At 43.1% G+C, this 24,853-nt stretch overlaps 1 protein-coding gene across 1 annotated transcript in view; it reads right to left on the bottom strand.

Moving 5' to 3' along the window:
* Positions 1-18,353, bottom strand: part of LOC102269807 (DNA fragmentation factor subunit alpha-like) — a 54,211-nt gene extending 35,858 nt beyond the window's left edge. Inside the window, 4 exon segments of the mRNA XM_070385580.1 lie at positions 17,529-17,606; positions 17,609-17,830; positions 17,833-18,005; positions 18,007-18,353. Of these exon segments, the coding sequence (XP_070241681.1) occupies positions 17,529-17,606; positions 17,609-17,830; positions 17,833-18,005; positions 18,007-18,353 (820 nt within the window).
* Positions 18,354-24,853: the final 6,500 nt, after the last annotated feature.

The following is a 24,853-nucleotide window of genomic DNA, read 5'->3' as shown; positions in this document are numbered from 1 at the left end:
GTGGTCAGAATGACAACACGCATTTGATAGAAAATGACTTCTTTCCATGAAAGACTGACCCCCGGTACAAAGCTCACCATGCTAGGAGAACCATAATTTACAACACTACTTGGCTCTCGTCAAAACTGCGAAGCCACAAATATGATTTATTTATGAACTAGACAACTTGTAGTCACTTGGACTTTTTTCTCACTTTAGTGAGCAACATCAAAAGCCATTTAAATGTCAATCTTTTAAATTTGAGATTTAAATCAAAATTTGATAGGGAGGATAGTTTTAATCGATAAAAATTTCAGCCTGTTGTATTAATCCTTGAGCATTGGTTAATTGTTCCCTTGAGGAAGGAGGAAACTGGAGTCATACATTTTCAATGGATTTCAGAAAAATTAACTGGAAGAATTCTTTTGACACTTTACCTGGAAAGGGAACATCATTTTTAAAAAGTTCAAATAAGCTTTCTCTGTAGGTACCATTTAAATCTGCAGTCATGAGTCATTCACTCAAAACACAATAGCAGATTGCACCAAGAGCGGATTTTTAAGGCATTGTGTATACATATTAATAGTAGAGTTCATGATCACTGGAGGGATCAAATGTATACTGGTTACAAAATACTCAGTACTGGAATTTCAAAGAGGTGAAAGGAGATCACAAATGTAATTTTCATTTGTTTGGATGAATGCTAAAATCAGGTTTATCTGAAGCTTAAGCAAGTTCTTTTTTCACTGCAATAGAGAAAGGACCATTAATACATAATCATCCAAGCTTACAGGTCACTGCTTAAAGACAGCAGTATTAAAGTAACTATTGTTTGGTCCCTTTCGGTTCACCTAGGAGTATTTTCATTACGGACCTTTCAGAATGCGCCTAGATAAGAAATTCTTTTTGAGTCATCATCACCACACCTTTAGCTAGAAAAACAGCTAAATCTGCTCCAGATCAGGACAAACTAAAAGTGTGAGATTTTTATGGGCAACTACAGCTTCTTAACTGGCTCTCCACAGAAGGCATTGTGCCTGCTTGCCTGATTCTTGCTCGCAGAAAGCCAAGGCAGGAAACATCCCTGGCTAGCTCGGGGGCCACCACCAGTTCATTATGACTCCAGTGGAGAGTGGTTCATGAGATTATACACAGTTACAACATGATTAACTCTCTGCTCATCAATTCAATTTTTTATTGGAAATGTCACCGCAAATGTGGCATAAATTTTCTGGGAACAGCATTGAGTTTCACCTTATTATTCAGCACAGCTTTCAGAGAGAGGAGGTACTATGGCTAACCCGAATTTAATTTCGGAAGAAGTCAGCTCTCCTGCTTGCTACAGGCCAAGCTCCATTTCTGATGTTATCTACAATGCTAACCAAGATGGGCTAGAAATACCTGTGTGAATGGGAGTACCAAAGAATAACTCTGAATCTGGAATAAAAGTGTAGTCTCGGAAATGTCTTAGCACTGCTGAGTCTGTGCCTGCAACAGAGGCAGCTGGATTCTGCAGTGCAGTTGATGCATGGCTGTCAGCATCCGTACATGCCCAGAATCTCCTATGAAGAGCATCATTCCACCTTCCAGCATCTCACCATTCCCAGAACCAAGTCACTGACCTTCCAAGAGAGAACTCAGTGTGCAGAGAAGGTCCTCTCTATCAGAGGAAATCAATAACTGGATGCCTTTTTAATCTGAGCAGATTCCTGGAATTTCCTATGGGAAATTCTCACAAAGGTGTTTTTACTTGAATGTTTTTCTGCAAGAGAGAAAGAAGAACCTTGTATCCTCCCGAATCAAATGCATGGGCTTTTATTCACTCAAGATGAATATACCTGTATCAAATCCACACCCTCTTAAAGAGGTGGAAATTACCCTCTTGGCTTATGGGACCAGGCGGGGACCATCAGTTCCACAGTTCTTAACAGAGCTTCACCAGCTCCATAATTGAAGAAATTCTTCCAAGACCATGTTTATTATTTAGCCTGTCTGTTACCTAGGATCCACACCAGGAAAATTATGTGCAAACACAAATCAGATAGTCTCCTGGGACTTATTTGCTGAGCGTTTTCTTGGTAAGAATTCCTGCAGCATCAAAATTTTGCTTGGAGGAAAAAACAAAAAAACCAGAAGCCTCAAAGTGAACCATGATGCTTTTTGCAGAAACAAAGCAACACCCAAATAAATAAATAAATAAAGCCTGTGACCAACTATTTTCCCCTTCACAGCTTCTCTCTTATCAGAGGCATCTTCTTTCGGTTTGTGGACCAGCCTGAACGTGAAAGAGTTTCTCAGCCCAACCCTGCTGCAGTTTCTGTGTCTGGAGAGTTTTAAAATATGCTGAAGCGAACAAACAAAAAATCTTTATATAGGAACCAAAACTCTTCACATAAGTATGTATTTGTGGGCGGGTATGTGTGGGTGTGCACATGCACACACAGGAGCTAGGAATACCTCACATAACCCCGTTACGTGGAGATCATACTCAAGATGAGTCATCTCTTTAAACATTGGGCTTCCCTGGTGGCTCAGCTGGTGAAGAATCCACCTGCAAGGCAGGAGACCTGGGCTTGATCCCTGGGTTGGGAAGATCCCCTGGAGAAGGGGAAGGCAACCCACTCCAGTATTCTGGCCTGGAGAATTCCATGGACCGTATAGTCCATGGGGTTGCAAAGAGTCGGACACGACTGAGCAACTTTCACTTTTAAAACTATAGTTGATTTATAATATTGTGTTAGTTTCAGATGTACAGCATAGTGATTTTGCAGATTATATTGTATTAGACATTGTTATAAAATACTGGGGAAATTTCCTGTGTCATACAGCAAATCTTTGCTTCTTATCTACTTTATATAAGTACTTTGTATCTGTTAATCCCATACTCCTAATTTGCCCCTCCCCCCGGGAACCGTAAATTGTTTTTCTGTGTTTGTGAGTCTGTTCTGTTTTTTATGTAGATTCATTTGAATTATGTTTTGACTCCACATATGATATCATCTAATACTTATCTTTCTCTGATTTATTTCACTAAGCATGATCTTCTCTAGGTCCATGCATGTTGTTTCAAATGGCAGAATTTCACTCTCTTTTGTGGCTGAGTAATGTTCCACTGTATATTCACAGCACATCTTCTTAAGTCATTCATCTGTTGATGGACAGTTGGGTTGCTTCTGCGTCCTGGCTATCGTAAATAGTGCTGCTGTGAACACTGGGATGCATATGTCTTTTCAAATTAGGGGTTTCATTTTTTCCAGATATATATATGCCCAGGAATGGAACTGCTGAATCATGTGGTACATCTAGTTTCAGTTTTTTAAGAAAATTTATACCGTTTTACACAGTGACCGCACCAGTTTCTTACCCACCAACAGTGTACAAGAGTTCCTTTTTTCTCCACAAAAAATGAAGCATCTTAAATCACAGCTCATAATTTGTCCCTCCGTGATTTTGAAAAACTTTACAAAAGTGTCCAATTGCTTTTCTAGACAAAGAAACATTCAAAAAGAGGTAAGGTAAGAGAATAAGAGGTAAGAAATAAAACTATACCTATGGTCTGCTGTATATGTGTGTGGGGGGGTGTGTATGTGTATATGTATGTGTGTGGGGGTGTGTATGTGTGTAAATGTGTGTGTGGGGGGTGTGTATATGCACACATATATACACTGGGCTTCCCAGGTGGCATTAGAGGTAAAGAACTGGCCTACCAATGCAGGAGACTCAAGAGACTCAGTCTCAATCCCTGGGTCAGGAAGATCCCCTGGAGAAGAAAACGGCCACCCACTCCAGTCTTCTTGCCTGGGAAATTCCACGGACAGAGGAGCCTGGTAAGCATGGTGAGTCCATGGTGTTGCAAGAGTTGGACACAACTGAAGCAACTTAGCACACACGCATGTGTATGTGTATACACACACACACACACACACACATATATGTATATACACACATAGGAGGAAGAAATGGCAAACCACTCCAGTATTCTTGCCTGAGAAATCCCATGGTCAGAGGAGCCTGGAGGGCTACTGTCTATGTATTACAAGAGCCAAACACAACTGGTGACTAAGCCACTATCAGATGTACTTATAAAGAGAGAGAATATTTGTGGTGCAATTTGGATTTAAATTCTAGTTCTATCACTTCATAGCTGTGTGCTCTTAAGCAAGTTAATACTCTTACTGAATACAAATTATCTAAACCTAGCAGGGGTGATGATGTGTCTTGAGAGGTACGAAGACTTGAGAATCAAATGATATCCTGCATGTATCAATCAAGGTTTTAGTTCCGAGTAACAGAGATGTACTCTGGCTAATTGAGGCAGAAGAGGAACATATTCAAGACTATCATGTTGCTTATGAAATTTCTCAGAAGGTTGGAGAATCAGACATGGGGAAAGAAGGATTCAGGAAGACCACGTGGGCATCAGGACGGCAGAAATTCATGGCACCAAAGAGCATGCAGAGACTCCCAGCCCCACCACTGAACACTTGGCTGCCACAGCTAGCCAGGTCCTACGTGCTCCTGAGAAGTAGAAATTGTTGATATAACAGCAGAATGACCTCTGCTCAGTCACCTTCCTGAGCTCAATAATTCCAGTTGTGAAGATTAAATAGGTCTGTTGGTTGTTTGAGCCTAAATAACATGTTCTTCGCCTAAGTGCAGAGGAGCATGGGGGACAAGCTCTTGGCATTTTCAAGTTTTAGTCAAGGCAAGCTCTCTTTCCCAGCAAGAGGCATAACATGGAGAATTTACCAAACAAAGGAAAGAACTTCAGAGTCTGAATCACTGAGAAGATGTTCAGGTCCATTACAAAAGATATCAAAACTCCTGACACATAAGAGGTATTATGTACATGGTGACTATGAACATTATCCTGAACCAGTGAGAAAAGGGAACAACCCATTATTCAATAAATGGTGCAGAGATTGTTAGTTGTTCGCAGGAAAAAAATGTACAGTCCACCAAAATAAAGTCCAATAGGATCAAAGATTAAAAAGAGAACTCAATCTACAAAAAATTATGCACCCTACTGTGTCCATCAGCGTAGGCCTGACCTACCCTGAAAGAGGTTCATACAAAGGAAGTGAGTTTTCCAATGAAAATAGGGGAGAGGGAGCCTTAACCCCCCACCTCTTAGAACCAGACCCACATGCTCCACTCTTAATGTTGCATTTGACCCCAATTGGAAAGCCTCCTCTTTTATTTACTAAAAATAAAATGTCAAGATAACTTATCACATGCCTAACTTATACAACTTTTTTCCAGACAGACAAGGGCCTTGTTTTACATGCCTTTGGGCCCTACTAGGCCTGGATTAAGGCTTCTCTGGTAGTTCAGCTGGTGAAGAATCCAGCTGCAATGCAGGAGACCCCAGTTCAATTCCTGGGTTGGGAAGATCTGTTGGAGAAGGGATAGGCTACCCACTTCAGTATTCTTGGGCTTCCCTGGTGGCTCAGACAGTAAAGAATCCGCTGCAATGTGGGAGACCTGGGTTTGATCCCTGGTCTGGGAAGATCCCCTGGAGATGGGAACAGGTACGCACTCCAGTACTCTTGCCTGGAGAATTCTACGGACAGAGGAGCTTGACAGCCTACCGTCCATGCACTCGCAGAGTCGGACAGGACTGAGCGACTAACGCTTTCACTTTCATGCCTGGATCAGTGCTTTGAACATAGCAGGCTATCGAAATTCCTCACGATTGAGGAAGAAACTTGAATTGCCAGTTAACTGTTTTGAAATGTCTGGTAATGGTTTCAGCTCTGAGTGCTAATTTAAAGTAATCTCTCTGTTCCTCGATTTCCTTTTTTTTTTTTTTTTAGAAGAATAAGTACCGTTACATGGCCTGCTGCCCCCTACCTTCACAAAACATCAAATACTGATTATTTCAGGCTCAACAAAACAAGTCATAGGTGACAGCTCTGAAGTTCTCACAGATGGACAGCTTTCCAGAAGGCTTACCACTCTTTTTACCTCCCTTATCTACAGTCCTCACTGTAGATTTCCATTTTCCACTCCTATATTCAGTCCTGAAAGACTAGTCAATGTGAGTAAGGGTTACAGAAATATTTCTTTTCTAGCTGTATATCTTTTTGGTTACAGTTTTCTTTTTAATTTACTTCTTTTCTCTGTTAGAATAGTTATGGGATCTGACATACTTTCCTCATGATTGAATTGATTTTTGCTTTTCCTTTGACTTTCTAAAAGCTTCTGATGTCATTTGTTCAAGTTGAGAAATCACTTTAAGACCTTTGTATGTGCATGTCAAGTCACGTCAGTCGTGCCTGACTCTTTGAGACCTCATGGACTGGAGCCCGCCAGGCTCCTCTGTCCGTGGAATTCTCCAAGCAAGAATACTGGAGCGGGTTGCTGTTCCCTTCTGCAATGGATCTTCCTGACCCAGGGATCAAACCTAGGTCTCCTGCATTGCAGGCAGATTCTTTACCACCTGAGCCACCAGGAAAGCCCTGTTAGCCATGACACATCCCTAAATAACACATGAATAAGGACTTATCATCTCTTAAAAATCTTCAGCTCCAGGCCTGAAAAAGGTCATTTGCTGTCCTGTTTGATTTATCTCTGAGAATGAAAAGAACCAAAAGTCAGTTCCCTTTAGTAAAAACTCTCTTTCATATTTTATTTGCTAACGTACAGCTAATTTATAAATTAAGAGCATGCTTAAAGGAAAGGTTAGGAAGCTATTCATTCCCATCCATTAGTAAGTCTGGTTTTGATTGAATTTTTAACTAATGTTTGATAATTATTGCATCTTGGCTTTTGGATTTCAAATAGGATGAAAGAATCTCTTTTCTTTTTTATTTAAAATTACAGTAGATTCAGCCCAGTCAAAAGATTTTGGAGTTTCTCCCAAAGAATTCTTTAGCTCTCACAAGAAAAATGCATGCTGATGATATATGCCCATCACCAAATTTTAAATGGTCAAAATCTTGAAGTATATTTGTGATTAGGTCAGAGGTCAGCCAACTTTTTCTGTAAATATCCAGACAGTAAATCTTTTAAGCTTTGTGGTCATATGGTCTCTGTTAGAATCTCTCAACACTGTCATTGTAGTGCAAAAGCAGCCATAGACAATATATTAATGAGTGTAGCTATGTCTCAATAAAACTTAATTTATAAACACTGAAATTTGAGTTTCATATAATTTTCATGTGACATGAAATATGATTCTTCTTTTGTTTTTTTCAGGAAGCAAACAATATTCCTTGCTCATGGGTAATATAAAAACAGATGGTGATATTCCATTGTGTATATGTACCACAACTTTCTTATCCATTCATTCATCTGCCGATGGACATCTAGGTTGCTTCCATGTCCTAGCTCTTGTAAACAGTGCTGCAATGAACACTGGGGTACACACATCTCTTTCAATTCTGGTTTTCTCAGTGTGTATGTCCAGCAGTGGGATCACTAGGTCGTATGGCAGATCTATTTTCAGTTTTTTAAGGAATGAGGTGGATGAAACTAGAGCCTATTATACAGAGTGAAGTAAGTCAGAAAGAAAAACACCAATACAATATATTAATGCATATATATGGAATTTAGAAAGATGGTAATGATGACCCTATATGGAAGACAGCGAAAGAGACACATGATATTAAGAACCGACTTCTGGACTCTGTGGGAGAAGGCAAGGGTGGGATGGTTTGAGAGAATAGCATTGAAACATGTATATTACCATATGTGAAACAGATCGCCAGTCCAAGTTCAATGCATGAAACAGGGCACTCAGAGCCAGTGCACTGGGACACCCAAGAGGGATGGGATGGGGAAGGAGGTGGGAGGGGGGTTCTGGATGGGGGACACGTGTACACCCGTGGCTGATCCATGTCAGTATATGGCAAAAATCACCACAATATTGTAAAATAATTAGCTTCCAATTAAAGTAAATTAGTTAATTTTAATTAAAAAAAAAAACAGATGGTGAGGTAGCAGGCCATAGTTGCTGACCCCACTTAAGGTGAACTGGGTGTTAAATTCTTTTTTTTAGAAATAGGAAGCAACACTTTTATTAAGCAGATCAAGTTATAACATACTTATAAAACTTACATACACCTGAAACTAATACAACATTATAAATCAGCTACATTTCAAGAACAATTAAAAAACTGAGCACAGGCTGCAACGCTTAAGAGACTTTATGCGGTAAATACCATGGCATTCGTATGTTCAATATTTACCTGAACATTTGATGTAAGTAGTATTAATAGGTTTACTGATGTATACATGCTTTTTAAACTATACATTTTAAATTAGTCCATTTTACAGTTTTTCTGCACTTTTAACTTTTATTTTATATTAGAGTATAATTGACTAACAATGTTGTGATTGTTTCAGTTATAATGTACGTGTATCTCTTCTTTTTCAAATTCTTTCCCATTTAGAATGTTAAAGAACATTCATATTATATATAACAAGTTATATACATATAGCATATATATCTAACTGAGCAGAGTTCCCTGTGTTACACAGTAGGTCTTTGTTGCTGCCCATTTTATACAGCAATATGTGCGTGTCAATCCCAACTCTCTAACTACCCCTCTGTCACCCCTCCCGCCTTGGGGATGAAATTCTTGAGATGTTTTCACTTTTATTGATGCCCAAAGCCCAAGCTTTGCCACATCTCGCATAATTCAAGTCCAAATTTTCAATTCATGCTATGCATCCTTTTTTTAAAATTTTATTGGAATATAATTGATTTAAAATGTTGTGTCGGTTTCTGCCATACAGCCAAGTGAATCAGTTTATACATATACATACATCCACTCTTTTTTAGATTATTTCCCCACATGGGCCTTTACAGAGTGCTGAGTAGCGTTCCCTGTGCTGCACAGTAGGTTCTTACTAGCGATCTATTTTATATGCAGTAGTGTGTATACATACATCCTATACATTTATTTAAAAGAACGATGTGCAAGACTTCCCTGCTGGTCCAGCGGCCAAGGGTTCCTGCTCCCAGTGCAGGAGACCTAGGTTGATCCCTGGTCAGGGAACTAGATCCTGAATGCCACAGTGAAGACCGAAGACCCCGCATGCCACAGCTAATAATAAAAGAAGGCTGCAGCTGCACATTTTGACCTTTAACGTTCTCCCAGGCACACAAGCAGACTAGGCTCTCATTTATGTTTAAAAAGGGAAACTATATACACGTGTATGTCTCCATATGCAAAGAAGACTTCGTGAAGGATACACCAGGAATTTGTAACAATAGTTGCCTCCATTGAGGGGATTTAAATGACGAGGGACAAGCGCGAGCAGGCAGAAGATGGTGGGAGAGTAAAACAGGGAGATTGCCCGCCTCCCCACAAATACATCAAAAACTCATCAAGGTATGGAACAGCTCCTACAAAGCAACCTCTAGACCACAGCAGAAGATCTCTGGACTCCAGAGGGACAGGCTAAGCTCGCTGAAATGAGGTAGGAGAGAGGATAGAGACATAAAAAGGGAAAAGACTGAGAACTTCTGGATGGGAGCTTGTGCCCTGAGGCAGGGAAGGCATCCTGAAACAAGAGGCATTCCTGTGCACAGGGGAGCTTCCTTGCAGGCGGGCCCAATGGGGAGCTGTGGAGTCTTGGAAAACTGGGCAGAGTAGGGAATTAGAGGGCAGAAAACAGAGCAAGTTGCACTTCTCAGCCCGTGAACAGCTTGCAAACTACGGCTCCAGCCAGATGGCGGGCTCAGGGGACTGAGAGAAAGAAGCCCATAGAAACCCCACGGCACAGAGGGCGGCCTGGGGTAGCCAAGAGCGGGGAAGGCCTACGAACCTCTGCAGCACATAGGACGCGCAGGGGGCAGGTCTAGGGGGCTGAAAGAGCACAGAAGCCTCGCAGAGGGCGGGTGAGATGAAACAAGTGCCCATAAACCCCGCGACACAGAGGGAGGGCCCTGGGGGGCTGAGGGAAGCCCACACAAGTCTCCGCAACGCAGAGGGCATGGCCGGGGGGGCAAGAAAAGATCCACACAAGCCCCTGCCTAGCAAGCTTCGGCCAGCAGTGAAAGGCAGGTCTGGTAACAGAAGCACCGGTAGTGATCCCAGGGACAAGTAGGGGGCAGGTGGCAGTGAAGATACGCTGCGAGGGCCTCTGAAGCGGCTGCGGAAATAGACATGTCTAACACAGCCAAAGCCAGAGGACTGCCCAAAGACATACTGAACCCATAGACACCCCCAAAACCTACTACGGGACCCTGCAGTGCCCTTCAGAGAGGGGAGATCCAGTTCCATCAGCCAGAAGACAGGCACAAGCTCCCCAACCAGGAAAACATCACAGGACACTAACCCAACCCCATCCTTGGGGGCAGACTCCACAACCAAGAAGAGCTACGATCTTGAGAACTTTGTTCCTTATAAATTACACTGTATATTCCCCCTACATACTTCTGCCTTCACATTAGCCTTTTGTGGTGCTATGGGATTTTTCTCGTTAAAAAAAAATTCATTTTAAGATTTTTTTATTTTCTTGTTACCTTTCCACCCTTTGTGTGTGTGTGTGTGTGATTTTTCTGATTTTGCTTTTGATATATTCAACTGCTTTTCTTATAGTTCTTTACCAGCTGCAGCTATTCCTGAATAAATATAAATCTTTTTCACATATGTCTATTTACCTTTACTTTTCTATTTTTTTCTTTTCTCTCTCTCTTTTTTAACCCTCTTTTCCCCTCCCTCTTCTCTTTTCCCTCCCTTCTCCTCTTTTTCTCTCTCTCTTTTTCTTATCCCTTTTTTTCCTTCACGTTTTCTTCACCAAGTAAGTTAAATTGTTGAGCTCTCTGCTATATTCACCAGTTGGCACTCTGCTCATGTTCAGTTGTCCAGATTGGCATTAGCTAGCTCTGCTTTTAATTGGTCAATATCTGTGGAAAATTCTGAAAGAGATGGGAATACCAGACCACCTGACCTGCCTCTTGAGAAACCTGTATGCAGGTCAGGAGCAACAGTTAGAACTGGACATGGAACGACAGACTGGTTCCAAATAGGAAAAGGAGTATGTCAAGGCTGTATATTGTCACCCTACTTATTTAACTTATATGCAGAGTACATCATGAGAAATGCTGGGCTGGAAGAAGCACAAGCTGGAATCAAGATTGCCAGAAGAAATATCAATAACCTCAGATATGCAGATTATACCATCCTTATGGCAGAAAGTAAAGAAGAACTAAAGAGCCTCTTGATGAAAGTAAAAAAGGAGAGTGAAAAAGTTGGCTAAGAGTTCAACATTCAGAAAACTAAGATCATGGCATCTGGTCCCATCACTCCATGGGAAATAGATGGGGAAACAATGGCTGACTTTATTTTTCTGGGCTCTAAAATCACTTCAGATGGTGATTGCAGCCATGAAATTAAAATACACTTACTCCTTGGAAGGAAAGTTATGACCAACCTAGATAGCATATTCAAAAGCAGAGACATTACTTTGTCAACAAAGGTCTGTCTAGTCAAGGCTATGGTTTTTCCAGCGGTCATGTATGGATATGAGAGTTGGACTGTAAAGAAAGCGGAGAGCCCAAGAATTGATGTTTTTGAACTGTGGTGTTGGAGAAGACTCTTGAGAGTCCCTTGGACTGCAAGGAGATCCAACCAGTCCATCCTAAAGGAGATCAGTCCTGGGTGTTCATTGGAAGGACTGATGTTGAAGCTGAAGCTCCAGTACTTTGGCCACCTGATGCAAAGAGCTGACTCATTTGAAAAGACCCTGATGCTGGGAAAGCTTGAAGGCAGGATGAGAAGGGGATGACAGAGGATGAGATGGTTGGATGGCATCACTGACTCGATGGACATGGGTTTGGGTGGACTCCGGGAGTTGGTGATGGACAGGGAAGCCTGGTGTGCTGCAGTCCGTGGGGTTGAAAAGAGTCAGAATGACTGAACGACTGAACTGAACTGAATTTTGGTTTCCCTTGTTCACCAAGTCGATCTCCTGAACTCTTTTCTTTAGAATACTTGGGTTACAACTGTGTGTGTGGAAGTGTGTGTATATGTCCCATTATTTCTGTAATTACCTGCTTGGTCTGCTTGATCTCCTCCCACTAGAACACAGGCACAAGTCACCCCTAACAAGAAATCAACACAGACCACTCAACCAACCTTTTCCTCCAAGGGTAAAAACCAAAAGGAAGAAGGAATACAACCCTAAAGCCTGCAAAAAGGAGATCTCAAGGGGAGCAAGTTTAAAAAAAAAAATGAAAAGACAGAGAAATACAGCACAAATAAAAGAACAAGGTGGAAAATCACAAAACCAAACAAATGAAGAGGAAATAAGCAATCTATCTGAAAGAGAATTCAGAATAGTGATAGTGAAGTTGCTCCGAAAACTTGAAAATAGAATGGAGAAAACGCAAGAGACGTTTAACACAGTTAGTACAATCACCAAGGACATAGGAGAAATAAAGAATAAGCAGATATGAAAAACACAATTACTGAGATTAAAAATACTCTAGAAGGAACCAATAGCAGAATAACTGAGGTAGAGGAGCAGATATGTGAACTGGAAGATAGAATGGGGGAAATGACTGCTAGAGAGAAGAATAAAGGGAAAAGAATGAAAAGAATTGAGGATAGCCTCAGAGACTATTGGGACCATATTAAACACACCAACATTTGAGTTACGGGGGTCCCAGAGGAAGAAGAAAAAAGAAAGGCACTGAGAAAATTTTTGAAGGAATTATAGTTGAAAACTTCCCCAACGTGGGAAAGGAAACAGTCAATCAAGTCCAAGAAGTGCAGAGAATCCCTTTCAGAATAAACCCAAGGAGAAACACATTAAGACACATATTAATCAAGCTAACAGAGATTAAGCACAGAGAAAGAATATTAAAAGTATCTAGGGAAAAGCAACACGTCACATACAAGGGAAAAAATCATACAATTAAGAGCGGAACTTTCAGCAGAAACTCTGCAGGCCAGAAGGGAATGGCAGAATATATTTAAAGTACTGAAAGATAAAAATCTACAACCAAGATTACTATACTCAGCAAATATCACATTCAAAATTGATGGAGAAATCAAAAGCTTTACAGGCAAGCAAAAGTTCAAAGAATTTAGCACCACCAAACCAGCCTTACAACAAATACTAAAGAGACTCTCATAGCCAGTAAACACAAGAGAAAGGAAAGACCTACAAAAACAAACCCAAAACAATCAAGAAAATGCCAATAGGAAAATATCAATAATTACCTTAAATATAAGCGAACTAAATACACCAACCAAAAGATACAGACTGACTGAATGGATACAAAAACAAGACCCATATATATGCTGCTTACAAGACACATACTTCAGACCTAGAGACACATACAGACTGAAAATAAAAGGATGGAAAAGATATTCCATGCAAATGGAAACCAAAAGAAAGCCAAGTGGCAATCCTTATTTCAGACAAAATAGACCTTAAAATAAAGAATATTATGAGACAAAGAAGGACAATACATAATGATCGATCAAGGGATCAAGCCAGGAAGACATAACAATTGTAAATATTTATGCACCCAACACAGGAGCACCTCAATACATAAGGTAAACACTAACAGGCGTAAGAAGGGAAATTGACAGAACCACAATAATCGTAGGTGACTTTAACACCCCACCGACATCAGTGGACAGATCATCAAAACTGAGAATCAATAAGGAAACATAAACATTAAATGAAACTTTAGACCAAATGGACCTAATTGATATCTTCAGGACTTTTCATCCAAATGCAGAAGAATACACCTTCTTGAGTGCACATGGAGCATTCTCCCAGATAGACCACATCCTGGGCCACAAATCAAGCCTCAGTAAATTTAAGAAAATTGAAGTCATATCAAGTATCTTCTCTGACCACAATGCTATGAGACTAGATATCAACTACAGGGTAAAAAACACATACTCATGGAAATTAGACAATATATTGCTAAATAATGAGACATTACTGAAGAAATAAGAACAGAAATCAAAAGATTCCTAGAAACAAAGGACAATGAAAACACAGTGACCCAAAACCTATGGGATTCTGCAAAAGCAGTTCTAAGAGGGAAGTGTATAGCAATACAATCCTACCTCAAGAAACAGAGAAGCATCAAAGAGACAACCTAACTCCACATCTGAAGCAGCTGGGGAAAAAAAGAACAACAACAACAAAAAAAACCCCAAAGTCAAATCATAAAGATCAGAGCAGAAAGAAATGAAGGAAACAATAACAAAGGTTAATAAAACTAAAAGATGGTTCTTTGACAAGATAAACAAAATTGACAAACCACTAGCCAATGTCATCAAGAAAAAAAGGGAGAAAATCAAATCAACAAAATCAGAAATGAAAAAGGAGAGGTTACAACAGACAACACAGAAATACAAAGGATCATAAGAGAATAATATGAGCAACTATATGCTAATAAAATGGATAACCTAGAGGAAATGGACAGATTCTTAGGAAAGCTCCACCTCCCGAGACTAAACCACAAAGAAATAGAAATTATGAACAAGGCAATTACGAACACTGAAATTGAAACTGTGATCAAAACTCACCCAAAAAACAAAAGCCCAGGGCCAGATGGTTTCACAGGGGAATTCTATCAAACATTTAGAGAAGGAAGGACTGATGCTGAGGCTGAAACTCCAATACTCTGGCCACTTCATGCAAAGAGTTGACTCATTGGAAAAGATCCTGATGCTGGGAGGGATTGGCAGCAGGAGGAGAAGGGGACGACAGAGGATGAGATGGCTGGATGGCATCACCGACTCGATGGACATGAGTTTGAGTGAACTCCGGGAATTGGTGATGGACAGGGAGGCCTGGCGTGCTGCGATTCATGGGGTCACAAAGAGTTGGACACGACTGAGTGACTGAACTGAACTGAATGCCTATTTTTCTGAAACTCTTTCAAAAAATTGCAGAGTAAGAAGTACTTCCAAACTTGTTCTACAAGGCCACAATCGCCCTGATACCAAAACCAAACAAAGACAATACAAAAAAAGAAAATGACAAGTGATGATTATCACTGATAATATAGATGCAAAAATCCTCAACAAAATTCTAGCAAACAGAATTCAAAAACACATTAAAAAGCTCACACACCATGATCAAGTCAGGTTTATTCCAGGGATGCAAGGATTCTTCAATATACACAAATCAATCAATGTGATACACCATACTAGCAAATTAGTACAGTGTAACATGTGATATACCATATTAACAAAGATAACCATATGATCATCTTAATAGATGCAGAAAAAGCCTTTGACAAAATTCAGCATCCATTTATGATAAAAATGCTTCAAAAGATGGGCATAGAAGACACCTGTCTCAACACAGTAAAGGCTATATATGATAAGCCCACAGCAAACATTATTCTCAATGGTGAAAAACTAAAAGCACTCCCTCTAAGATCAGGAACAAGACAAGGGTGTACACTCTCACCATTACTATTCAAAATAGTTTTGGAAGTCCTAGCTATGGCAATTAGAGAAGAAAAAGAGATAAAAGGAATCCAGATCAGAAAAGAAGTAAAACTCTCACTGTTAGCAGATGACTTAATACTATACATAGAAAACCCAAAGGAAACTATCAGAAAATTACTAGAGATAATCAGTGAATTCAGCAAAGTAGTGAGATACAAGGTCAATATATAGAAATCACTTAAATCAGAAAAAGAAATTAAGGAATCAATCCCATTCACCAGTGTAACAAAAAGAATAAAATATCTAGGAATAAATCTACCTGAGGAGACAAAAGAACTGAATACAGAAAATTACAAGAAATCAAAGATGACATAAACAGATGGAGAGACATTCCATGCTCCTGGATAGGAAGAATCAATTTTATAAAAATGACTATACTACCAAATACAACCTATGGATACAATGTGATCCCTATCAAATTACCAATGGCATTTTTCACAGAACCAGAACAAAAAAATTCACAATTAATATGGAAACACAAGAGACCCTCAATAGCCAAAGCAGTCTTGAGAAAGAAGAATGGAGCTAGAGGAATCAACCTTCCTGACTTCAGACTATACTACAAAGCTACAGTCATCAAGACAGTATGGTACTGGCACAAAAACAGAAAAATCGACCAATGGAACAAGAAAGCCCAGAGATAAACCCATGTACCTATGGGTACCTTATTTTTTGACAAAGGAGGAAAAAATGTACAATGGGGCAAAGATAGCTTCTTCAATAAGTGGTGCTGGAAAAATTAGATCAGATCAGATCAGATCAGTCGCTCAGTCGTGTCCGACTCTTTGCGACCCCATGAATAGCAGCACACCAGGCCTCCCTGTCCATCACCAACTCCCGGAGTTCACTGAGACTCACGTCCATCGAGTCAGTGATGCCATCCAGCCATCTCATCCTCTGTCGTCCCCTTATCCGATAACTACATGCAAAAGAATGAAATTAGAACACTTTCTAATGCCATACACAAAAATAAATTCAAAGCGAATTAAAGACCTAAATGTAAGACCAGAAATTGTAAAACTCTTAGAGGAAAACAGGCAGAACACTCAAAGACATAAATCAAAGAAAGATCTTCTATGACCCACCTCCTAGAGTAACAGAAATAAAAGCAAAAATAAGTAAGTGTGACCTAATTAAACTTAAAAGCTTTTGCACAGCAAAGGAAACTACAAACAAGGTGAAAAGACAGCTCTCAGAATGGGAGATAATAATAACAAAGGAAACAACTGACAAAGAATTAATTTCCAAAATACACAAGCAGCTCATACAACTCAGCATCAGAAAAACAAACAACCCAATCAAACAGTGGGAATCAAACCTAAACAGACGTTTCTCCAAAGAAGGCATGCTAAGTCACTTCGGTCATGTCCGACTCTGTGTGACTCCATAGATGGCAGCCCACGAGGCTCCCCCGTCCCTGGGATTCTCCAGGCAAGAACACTGGAGTGGGCTGCCATTTCCTTCTCCAATGCATGAAAGTGAAAAGTGAAAGTGAAGTCGCTCAGTCGTATCTGACTCTTAGCGACCCCATGGACTGCAGCCCACCAGGCTCCTCTGTCCATAGGATTTTCCAGGCAAGAGTACTAGATTGGGGTGTCATTGCCTTCTCCGAGAAGACATACAGATGGCTAACAAAGACATGAAAAGATGCTCAACATCACTCATTATTAGAGAAATGCAAATCAAAACTACAATGAGATACTACCTTACACCAGTCAGAATGGCCATCATCAAAAAGTCTACAAACAATAAATGCTGGAGAGGGTGTGGAGAAAAGGGAACCCTCTTGCATTTCTGGTAGGAATGTAAATTGATGCAGCCACTATAGAAGACCGTATGGTGGTGGTTTAGTTGCTAAGTCATGTCCAACTCTTGTAACCCCCATGGACAGAGGAGCCTGATTGGCTACAGTCCATGGGATTCTCAGGCAAGAATACTGGAGTGGGTTGCCATTTCCTTCTCCAGTGGATCTTTTCAACCCAGGAATCAAACCCAGGTCTCCTGCATTGTAGGTAGATTCTTTACCAACTGAGCGACAAGGGAAGCTTTGCATGTAATAATAGGCAAATTGGCAGCTATGATTCAGGGTCTGCAGAGGTGAAAAACCCCAATGCAAGTGTCTCCCTGCAAAGGTCAGGGTCCCTGGGTGCTCTCCTGCCTCCAGATCCTGACTAGACAAACTCACTCTGGGGCAGATTTCTCCTTCAGCACCAAGAGGATCTGGCTCGCAGGTGTAACTTTGGAGGAGCTCTCTCTAACGTTGGTGTCAACAGTGTCCCTCTTGTCCCCGAGGTCAGATCTGGATGCTTGCTGCTTCGACAAGATGCTGCCTTCCTTCTTCAAAGCCTGGAGGTAAAGTTCCAGGAGCTTCCTGGACTGATAGGCTTCTTCTCTCTGGTCAAGCACTACTGGAGGGTGTTCTGGAGCCCCTGGACTGCCACATGACTTTGGCCGAGTTTCTGAGCCAGCTCCAAACACAGGACATCAGTGAGCACCTGGAGCTCCTCCTCGGACAGCAGGATGATGCTGGATAGGTCTTCCTTCAGCTGTCTGGCCATGTTCTTCCACTTCAACCCTGCCCCTATCTGTTTCATCTCTGTCAAAGGACTCTTGAGTAATCCAAGCTGTACCTCCATCTGAATTGTGTGTCCACTTCTCATTCCCAGCCAATGCCACAAACTTAGTATTGGCAGGAAGACACAGGAAGTAATCCTCATCATCCATTATGGTACCATCCTTTGCCAGGACCAGAGTGACAGGTGCCAGGGACTTATCAGTGGCCAGAATGTCACAAGCCTTGTTCCCCAGCTCCTTGAGGCAAGAGGCCACCATGCCATGTTGTTTCCAGCTGTTGTTGCGGCACAGCAGACACTGCTTTAGAGCCCAGATCTCGCTGGTTTCCAGAGCTGCAGGACCACTGACCACCTCCATCCTCTACATGGTGGGACCAGACCGATGTGGAGAAGTCAGGGAGGCTGGAGTGTGGGAGTCCTCCCCAACTCCATCCCCCACGGCATGCCAGGAAATGGAGATTCTTTTAAAAACTAGGAATAAAATCACCATATGACCCAGTAATCCCACTACTAGGCATATACCCTGAGGAAACCAAAACTGAAATGGAGTTTTTTTGGGAAAACATGTATCCCATTGTTCCTTGCAGCACTGTTTACAATAGCTAGAACATGTAAGCAACCTAGATGTCCATCAACAGATGAAGGGATAAAGAGGCTGTGGTGCATGTATACAATGGAATACTGCTGCTGCTGCTAAGTCGCTTCAGTCGCGTCCGACTCTGTGCGACCCCAGAGACGGCAGCCCCCCAGGCTCCCCCGTCCCTGGGATTCTCCAGGCAAGAGCACTGGAGTGGGTTGCCATTTCCTTCTCCAATGCATGAAAGTGAAAAGCGAAAGTGAAGTCGCTCAGTCGTGTCCAACTCTTAGCGACACCATGGACTGCAGCCCAGCAGGCTCCCCCGTCCCTGGGATTCTCCAGGCAAGAGCACTGGAGTGGGTTGCCATTTCCTTCTCCAATGCATGAAAGTGAAAAGCGAAAGTGAAGTCGCTCAGTCGTGTCCAACTCTTAGCGACACCATGGACTGCAGCCCACCAGGCTCCTCTGTCCGTGGGATTTTCCAGGCAGGAGTACTGGAGTGGGGTGCCACTGCCTTCCCCAACAATGGAATACTACTCAGCCATAAAAGGAGTGCATTTGAGTCAGTTCTCATGAGGTAGACGAACATAGAGCCTATTATAAAGAGTGAAGTAAGTCAGAAAGAGAAATATAAATATCATATTCTGACACATATATATGGAATTAGAAAGATGGTACTGATGAATTTATTCTCAGGGTAGCAGTGGAGAAACAGACATGGAGAACAGGCCTACGGACACGGGGGAAGGGGAGGAGGGAGAGGGTGAGATGTATGGAGATAATAACGAGGAAATTTATAGTACCATATGTAAAATAGATAGCCAGTGTACTGTATGAGTCAGGGAACCCAACCAGGGTCTCTGTGACAATCTAGAAGGGTGGGATGGGAAGGGAGGTGGAAGGGGAGTTTCAGGAGGGAGGGGACATGGCTGATTATTGTTGATGTATCACAGAAAACCACAGCATTTTGTAAAGCAAATATCCTTCAATTAAAAAAATGAAGTGGCAAAAATTTTTTTTAAAAAAAGAGTGAGCAGGTGACTTAATTTCCACTTTATACCATTTTGTACCTTTTGGCTTTTGCACCATTTAATTGAACCTACTTTTCATTTTTTTTTAATTTATGCCATTTTGAAGGTTATTTTCCATTTACAGTTATTACAAAATATTGAGTCTATTCCCCGTGTGGTATAATGCATCCTTGAGCCTATCTTACACCCACTAGTTTGTATTCCCCACTCCCCTATCCCTACAGTGGTAACCACTAGTTTGCTCTCTATATCTGAGCCTGCTTCTTTCTTCTCCTATTCATTAGTTTGTTGTATTTTCCAGATACCACATATAAATGATATCATACAGTATTTGTCTTTCTCTCTCTGATTTATTTATAGTGCCTTCCAAGTCCGTCCATGTTGCTGCAAATGGCAACATCTTGTTTTTCATGGCTGGTTAGTATTCAAATGAACCTATTTTGTAAATAATACATTAATTCTGTTTTGATTTTAAATGCTGAAAGCAATGACTAGAGGGATTCTGAAGCTAGTACTTGATATTCTTCAAATTAAAAGGGGCCCAGAGCAAGAGTCCAAATTAAGATTCTGGCCCAAATGATTCAAATTTGAATTCTCTTAAAGTCATTTTCATTGTCACTGGTCATTTGTTCTGCATCCCAGCTTTTCATCACCTGCTGATCTGGAGATCTGAATTTCTGTTGTTCTGCCTATTACAATCTGTACATGAACTGACAGAGACTCAATGATTCCCAGAGCTCCTTTCATCAACTAGAGGCCCTCTTATAAAATGTGCCTGGAGAGGAAGGGAGAGAGGAAGGGAGTGAGGGAGGGAGGGAGTATGCAACAGAGACCATGGTGTGGGCCCTCGAAGCTGGGAACACTTACCATCTGAACCGTTATGAACAAGTTTGCCAACCCCTGGTTTTAGAACAACCAAAAGGGTAAATAACAACGTGGAGGTCCAGGCCCTGAAAGAAATCAGGTAACAGACTGAGGGGGTCATCGGTTAGCTGAAGTGAAGTAAGTCGCTCAGTCGTGTTTGACTCTTTGTGACCCCATGGACTCCATGGAATTCTCCAGGCCAGAATAACAGAGTGGGTAGCCTTTCCCTTCTCCAGGGGATCTTTCCAACCCAGGGATCGAATCCAGGTTTCCCGCACTGCGGGCAGATTCTTTACCAGCTGAGCCACAAGGGAAGTCCAAGAATACTGGAGTGGGTAGCCTCTCCCTTCTCCAGCAGATCTGCCTGAGCCAGGAATCGAACTGGGGTCTCCTGCATTGCAGGTGGATTCTTTACCAACTGAGCTCTCAGGGAAGCCCGCCAGTTTGCTATTTTCACAATAATGCCGCATAACAAACCATCCCAAATCTCCATGGCTGAAATAGCAGTAGTGTGGTTTGCCCATCTATGGGTGAGCCAGGCTCAGCTGCGGCCACTCTGCTAGTCTTGGCTGGACTTTTGGGCATCTGTGGGGTGGGGGTGGGCTGAGCCAACACAGGCAAGGCCAGGCTGGGGCCGTCGCTCCACGCTGCAGGTCTGGATCTGCACTGCTGTCTCTCTGCTTCCTTAGACCAGGGGGCTAGCCAGGATATGCTCTTCTCATGGCAGTGACTGAGGCCAAAAGTGAGTGGAAATTTGTAAGCAGCTCTTAGGAGCCCCCACTGGGAACTCACACGTCGTCACGTACTTCCCTGGCCCGCCGTGGGTCACAGCCAAGCAGCAGGGAGCTAGTCTCCTCCCTTAGAGGAGCTGCCTCGTCTCGTGGTAAGGATGTGAACAGGGAAGAGGGGGAACTGGGGCCAGTAATGCAAACTGAGACTCAGGTCACTTCGAACTGAGCACCAGCATATGCCAGGCTCTGTGCCGGGATCTATCAGCAAACCAGACTGGCTTTCCCCCCAGCCCCAGCCATCCAGGAGCTTAATTCTAGTGGGATATGGAAGGGATTTCACATTCAATGCTGCCTCCTTTTTGTCTGTTTTGTGTTGTTCCACTAAGGGATGAGCCCGCTGGCATGTTTGCTCCCGGAGGCCAGGAATCATCTCTGCTTGGGCAGCTTTGTCCCCCAGCATCCAGCTCTGGGCTTGAGGCGAGGCAAATGCTCGCTAATAAATGTGGGAGGAAGGGAGGCATGTTTCTCTCTCTCTCTTCTGGGAATCACTGAATCTCTGTCAATTCATCCACAGATTGCAAGGACTGAAATGACAGAAATTCAGATCTCTAGATTAGCAGACGATGCAAAGCTGGGACGCAGAACAAATGACAAGTGACAGTGTAACTGGATTTAAGAGAATTTGAATCATCTGGGTGAGAGAGCCCGCAGATGGCAGATGCCTGCTCAGTGTAGAAAAATGGGTCATGCCTCCCAGACCAACCACCACGCAGACTCGGAGTCCTGAAAGGAGCAGAGCCTTTGTGTCGCGGGCTGATCGTGGAAGAGCGGGGACTCCCCTGACACATGGGGGCACGAGCTCTCAGCAGGATGGCAAACCAAGCTCAAGAGGGGGTGCAGTGTCAGTGAGGCTCTTGATCTTGGCTTTCCCTGGGTAGACTGAGGACGAACCTGAGCAGAGGGCCAGCGCCGCTGCTCCCACCACGCCTGAAAGCAAGACCCAGCCCTTGTCGCCCACGAAGGCTGGGGACAGGGAGCCAGAGGTCCTCATCTCAACCCAGTTCTGCTTCCTGAAAGAGGCTCCCTGACCGTGGTTCCTTTACCTGTGATGCAGGCATTAGGATACCCATCCTACTTAACGTCACAGGAATTTAATGAGATTGCAAGAAACAACAAGAGTAAAAATAAACCCAACTCAGGGAAGATGGGTAGTATTTGATCTTGAGCAAGGCAATGTTGCCCCGTGATTGGGGAGGAGATGGAAGGCATGAACCATGCAAGAGATTATTTCCAAAGTTCAAAGTAAGAGAAGATTCATTGAGGAAAAGAAACCTTGAGGAATGATTTTCCATATTTTGAGGTGTGAACGTTTCAGAGGCCCAACTCCTCTAGGAGGGTAGTAACTGTGGGAAGCAAATTACTGTTGAACTTAATTGAAGCAGAATGAGAATGAGCTCAAAACACACCTACATCCCTTTCAAACGAAAGGAAATGGAGAGATTAAGAGGAAAGGTCAAGGCGGGTGGTGAGCAAGGGGGCAAGGCGGCCAAAAGTCAATGTTGACAAGACAGACTTGTTCTTTTTTTCCAATGCTTGTGATCTCAGATGTGGGTTTGGCACAGGCAGGCAGGCCCCCCGCTCAACGCTGCCTTCTTTCCTCCCCTGTCAGTGGTGGCTGCAGAGGTCCGTGTCACTGGCAAGTGTCCCGTGAGCTTCCTCTGATGGTGCCAGGGTTCTTCATGGATCATGGTCACCGTGTTCTCAAGCCTGCCCCTTCCTCTCCCTAACCTGCAGGCACTCAGAGGAGGAGCGATGGGGGTCCTAGCAATGTGGAAACAACTTTATACATCCACTGGCCTGAAGGCAATAGCAACAACAGAATTTATGTAATCCATGAAAGCACGGAATGGGGTAGTAAAACTGCATTAGCCATCCATCTCTCTTTGTAAAGCAAATTCTCACCAACTGCCACCCCCATAACAGAGCATCGCTCTTCACCCGGACACAACTGACCCCCTAAAAAGGAAGTGCCTGGATACCTCTGAGAATTATGCAAATACAGGCAGCATTCACAATCAGGGTGATGCATCAAAGATCCAAAGATGTTTCCAGGCATGAGTTACAAGGCCTCTAAAGACAATGACTTTTATAGGGTTTTAGATTACGGTGATGTTCTGTAAATCCTGCTCCAGTCACACAATAGGCCAAGAGCAATTAGCGTTAATTAAACTATCCCCATAAAGAGGTTGCTGCGCTGACACATTGATATCCCGTAAATACACTGAGCCTGTGAACATTCTCAAGGGCTTGCCTTCCACATCACCACCGGCCCTAGACCCTCCCGCCCCAGGACTGCTCACACCTGAGTGTAACACCACTCAGCCAGAACCCAGCCCTGGGGCCCACCACTCGGCTCGCTGAACCACCTGGGGATCCTACTAAAACGAGATTCTGATTCGTGAAGTCTGGGGTAGGGCTTGAAATTCTGCAGATGGATAAAGCTTCCTGGTGGTGCCAAGGCTGCTGCCCTCCAGACATCACTCAGAGAAGGAACATGGTTGTACAGAAGCCCTCCGCAGTTCGAGGGGGGATGGCCCAGGTTAGGGGCAGGGAGAGCAAGTCAAGCCATCCTGTGTACTCCTAACACTCTGGCCTTCCTGCCCTGCTTTACAGCCAGAGAACTATAGACGAGGAGAAATAAGCAAGCAGTATATCATGCAGACGCCAAAGTGACCCTCAGAGTCACCCCAGATGCTGGAAGCCTCACCTTCTATGGAGAGGAGCAGAGATTAAAAAAAGAAAAAGAACAAGCCTCTGAGAAAGATGAGCCCAGCAGTATCTCCACCCCTGGGTTCTCTGTATCCTGCACCTGCCTGGTAGATGGAGCCCCCAGGGATGCCCCGGGCCACGAGTGACATGCGGCTTTTCCAGAGATGGAAGGATCGGGGACCAGGTGAGCCTCTCAGTGGTGCTGAGAGCCCTTGTCCTTGGGCACAGCCTCCCTGTCTGACCTGGCACCACATGGCACCACAGTGCATAGAGAGGACCTGGATTTAAAGGCTGGTATAGCACGTGCCCTGCAGGGAGGGGCGGGGAGCAGGCAGCAGGCCTGTGTGTGTGTGTGTGTGTGTGTGTGTGTGTTTTTATGGAGAGAATGTGAGCAATGGGAGTGGCAGGCAATGGGCAAAGGTCAAATATTAAAACAAAATTGGCTGACCTGAAGTCAGCTTCAGGACTGACCGTGGTGAGGTGACAGCCATGAAGAGTCAGCCCGCAGGAGGAAGCAGTGCCCATCGGGGACGGGACTGAAGAGGCAGAGAGAAGAGAAAGTGAAGTTAGGAGACTCAGCACCCATCTCTGCGAGCAGATGTGAGGTTTGTAGCAGCCCCATAAAATCGTAGGCCAGCCAGTCATAAAACTATATTATGATATTATAACGACGTGGCTGCAGAAAGCGTCAGTGACAATGTGTTGCCTGTGGCCAGTTTCCGTTTTAATTCCGCAGTATGTGACTGAAATTAGAAGCATGCCATGAGGCCACAGAAAGGGGCCTGTTCTTAAAGTAACCTCGGAGCAATTTCCTGACCCAAAGTAAAGTCAAGGGGTGAAAAAGTGGCGGAGGAAAGTGGGGGACGTTTGCTTGGGTGGATGAGAT

The sequence above is a fragment of the Bos mutus genome, chromosome 17 (genome assembly GCF_027580195.1).
Source record: "Bos mutus isolate GX-2022 chromosome 17, NWIPB_WYAK_1.1, whole genome shotgun sequence".
Classification (NCBI taxonomy): Eukaryota; Metazoa; Chordata; class Mammalia; order Artiodactyla; family Bovidae; genus Bos; species Bos mutus.
This window is presented reverse-complemented; position numbering and strand designations above follow the sequence as displayed.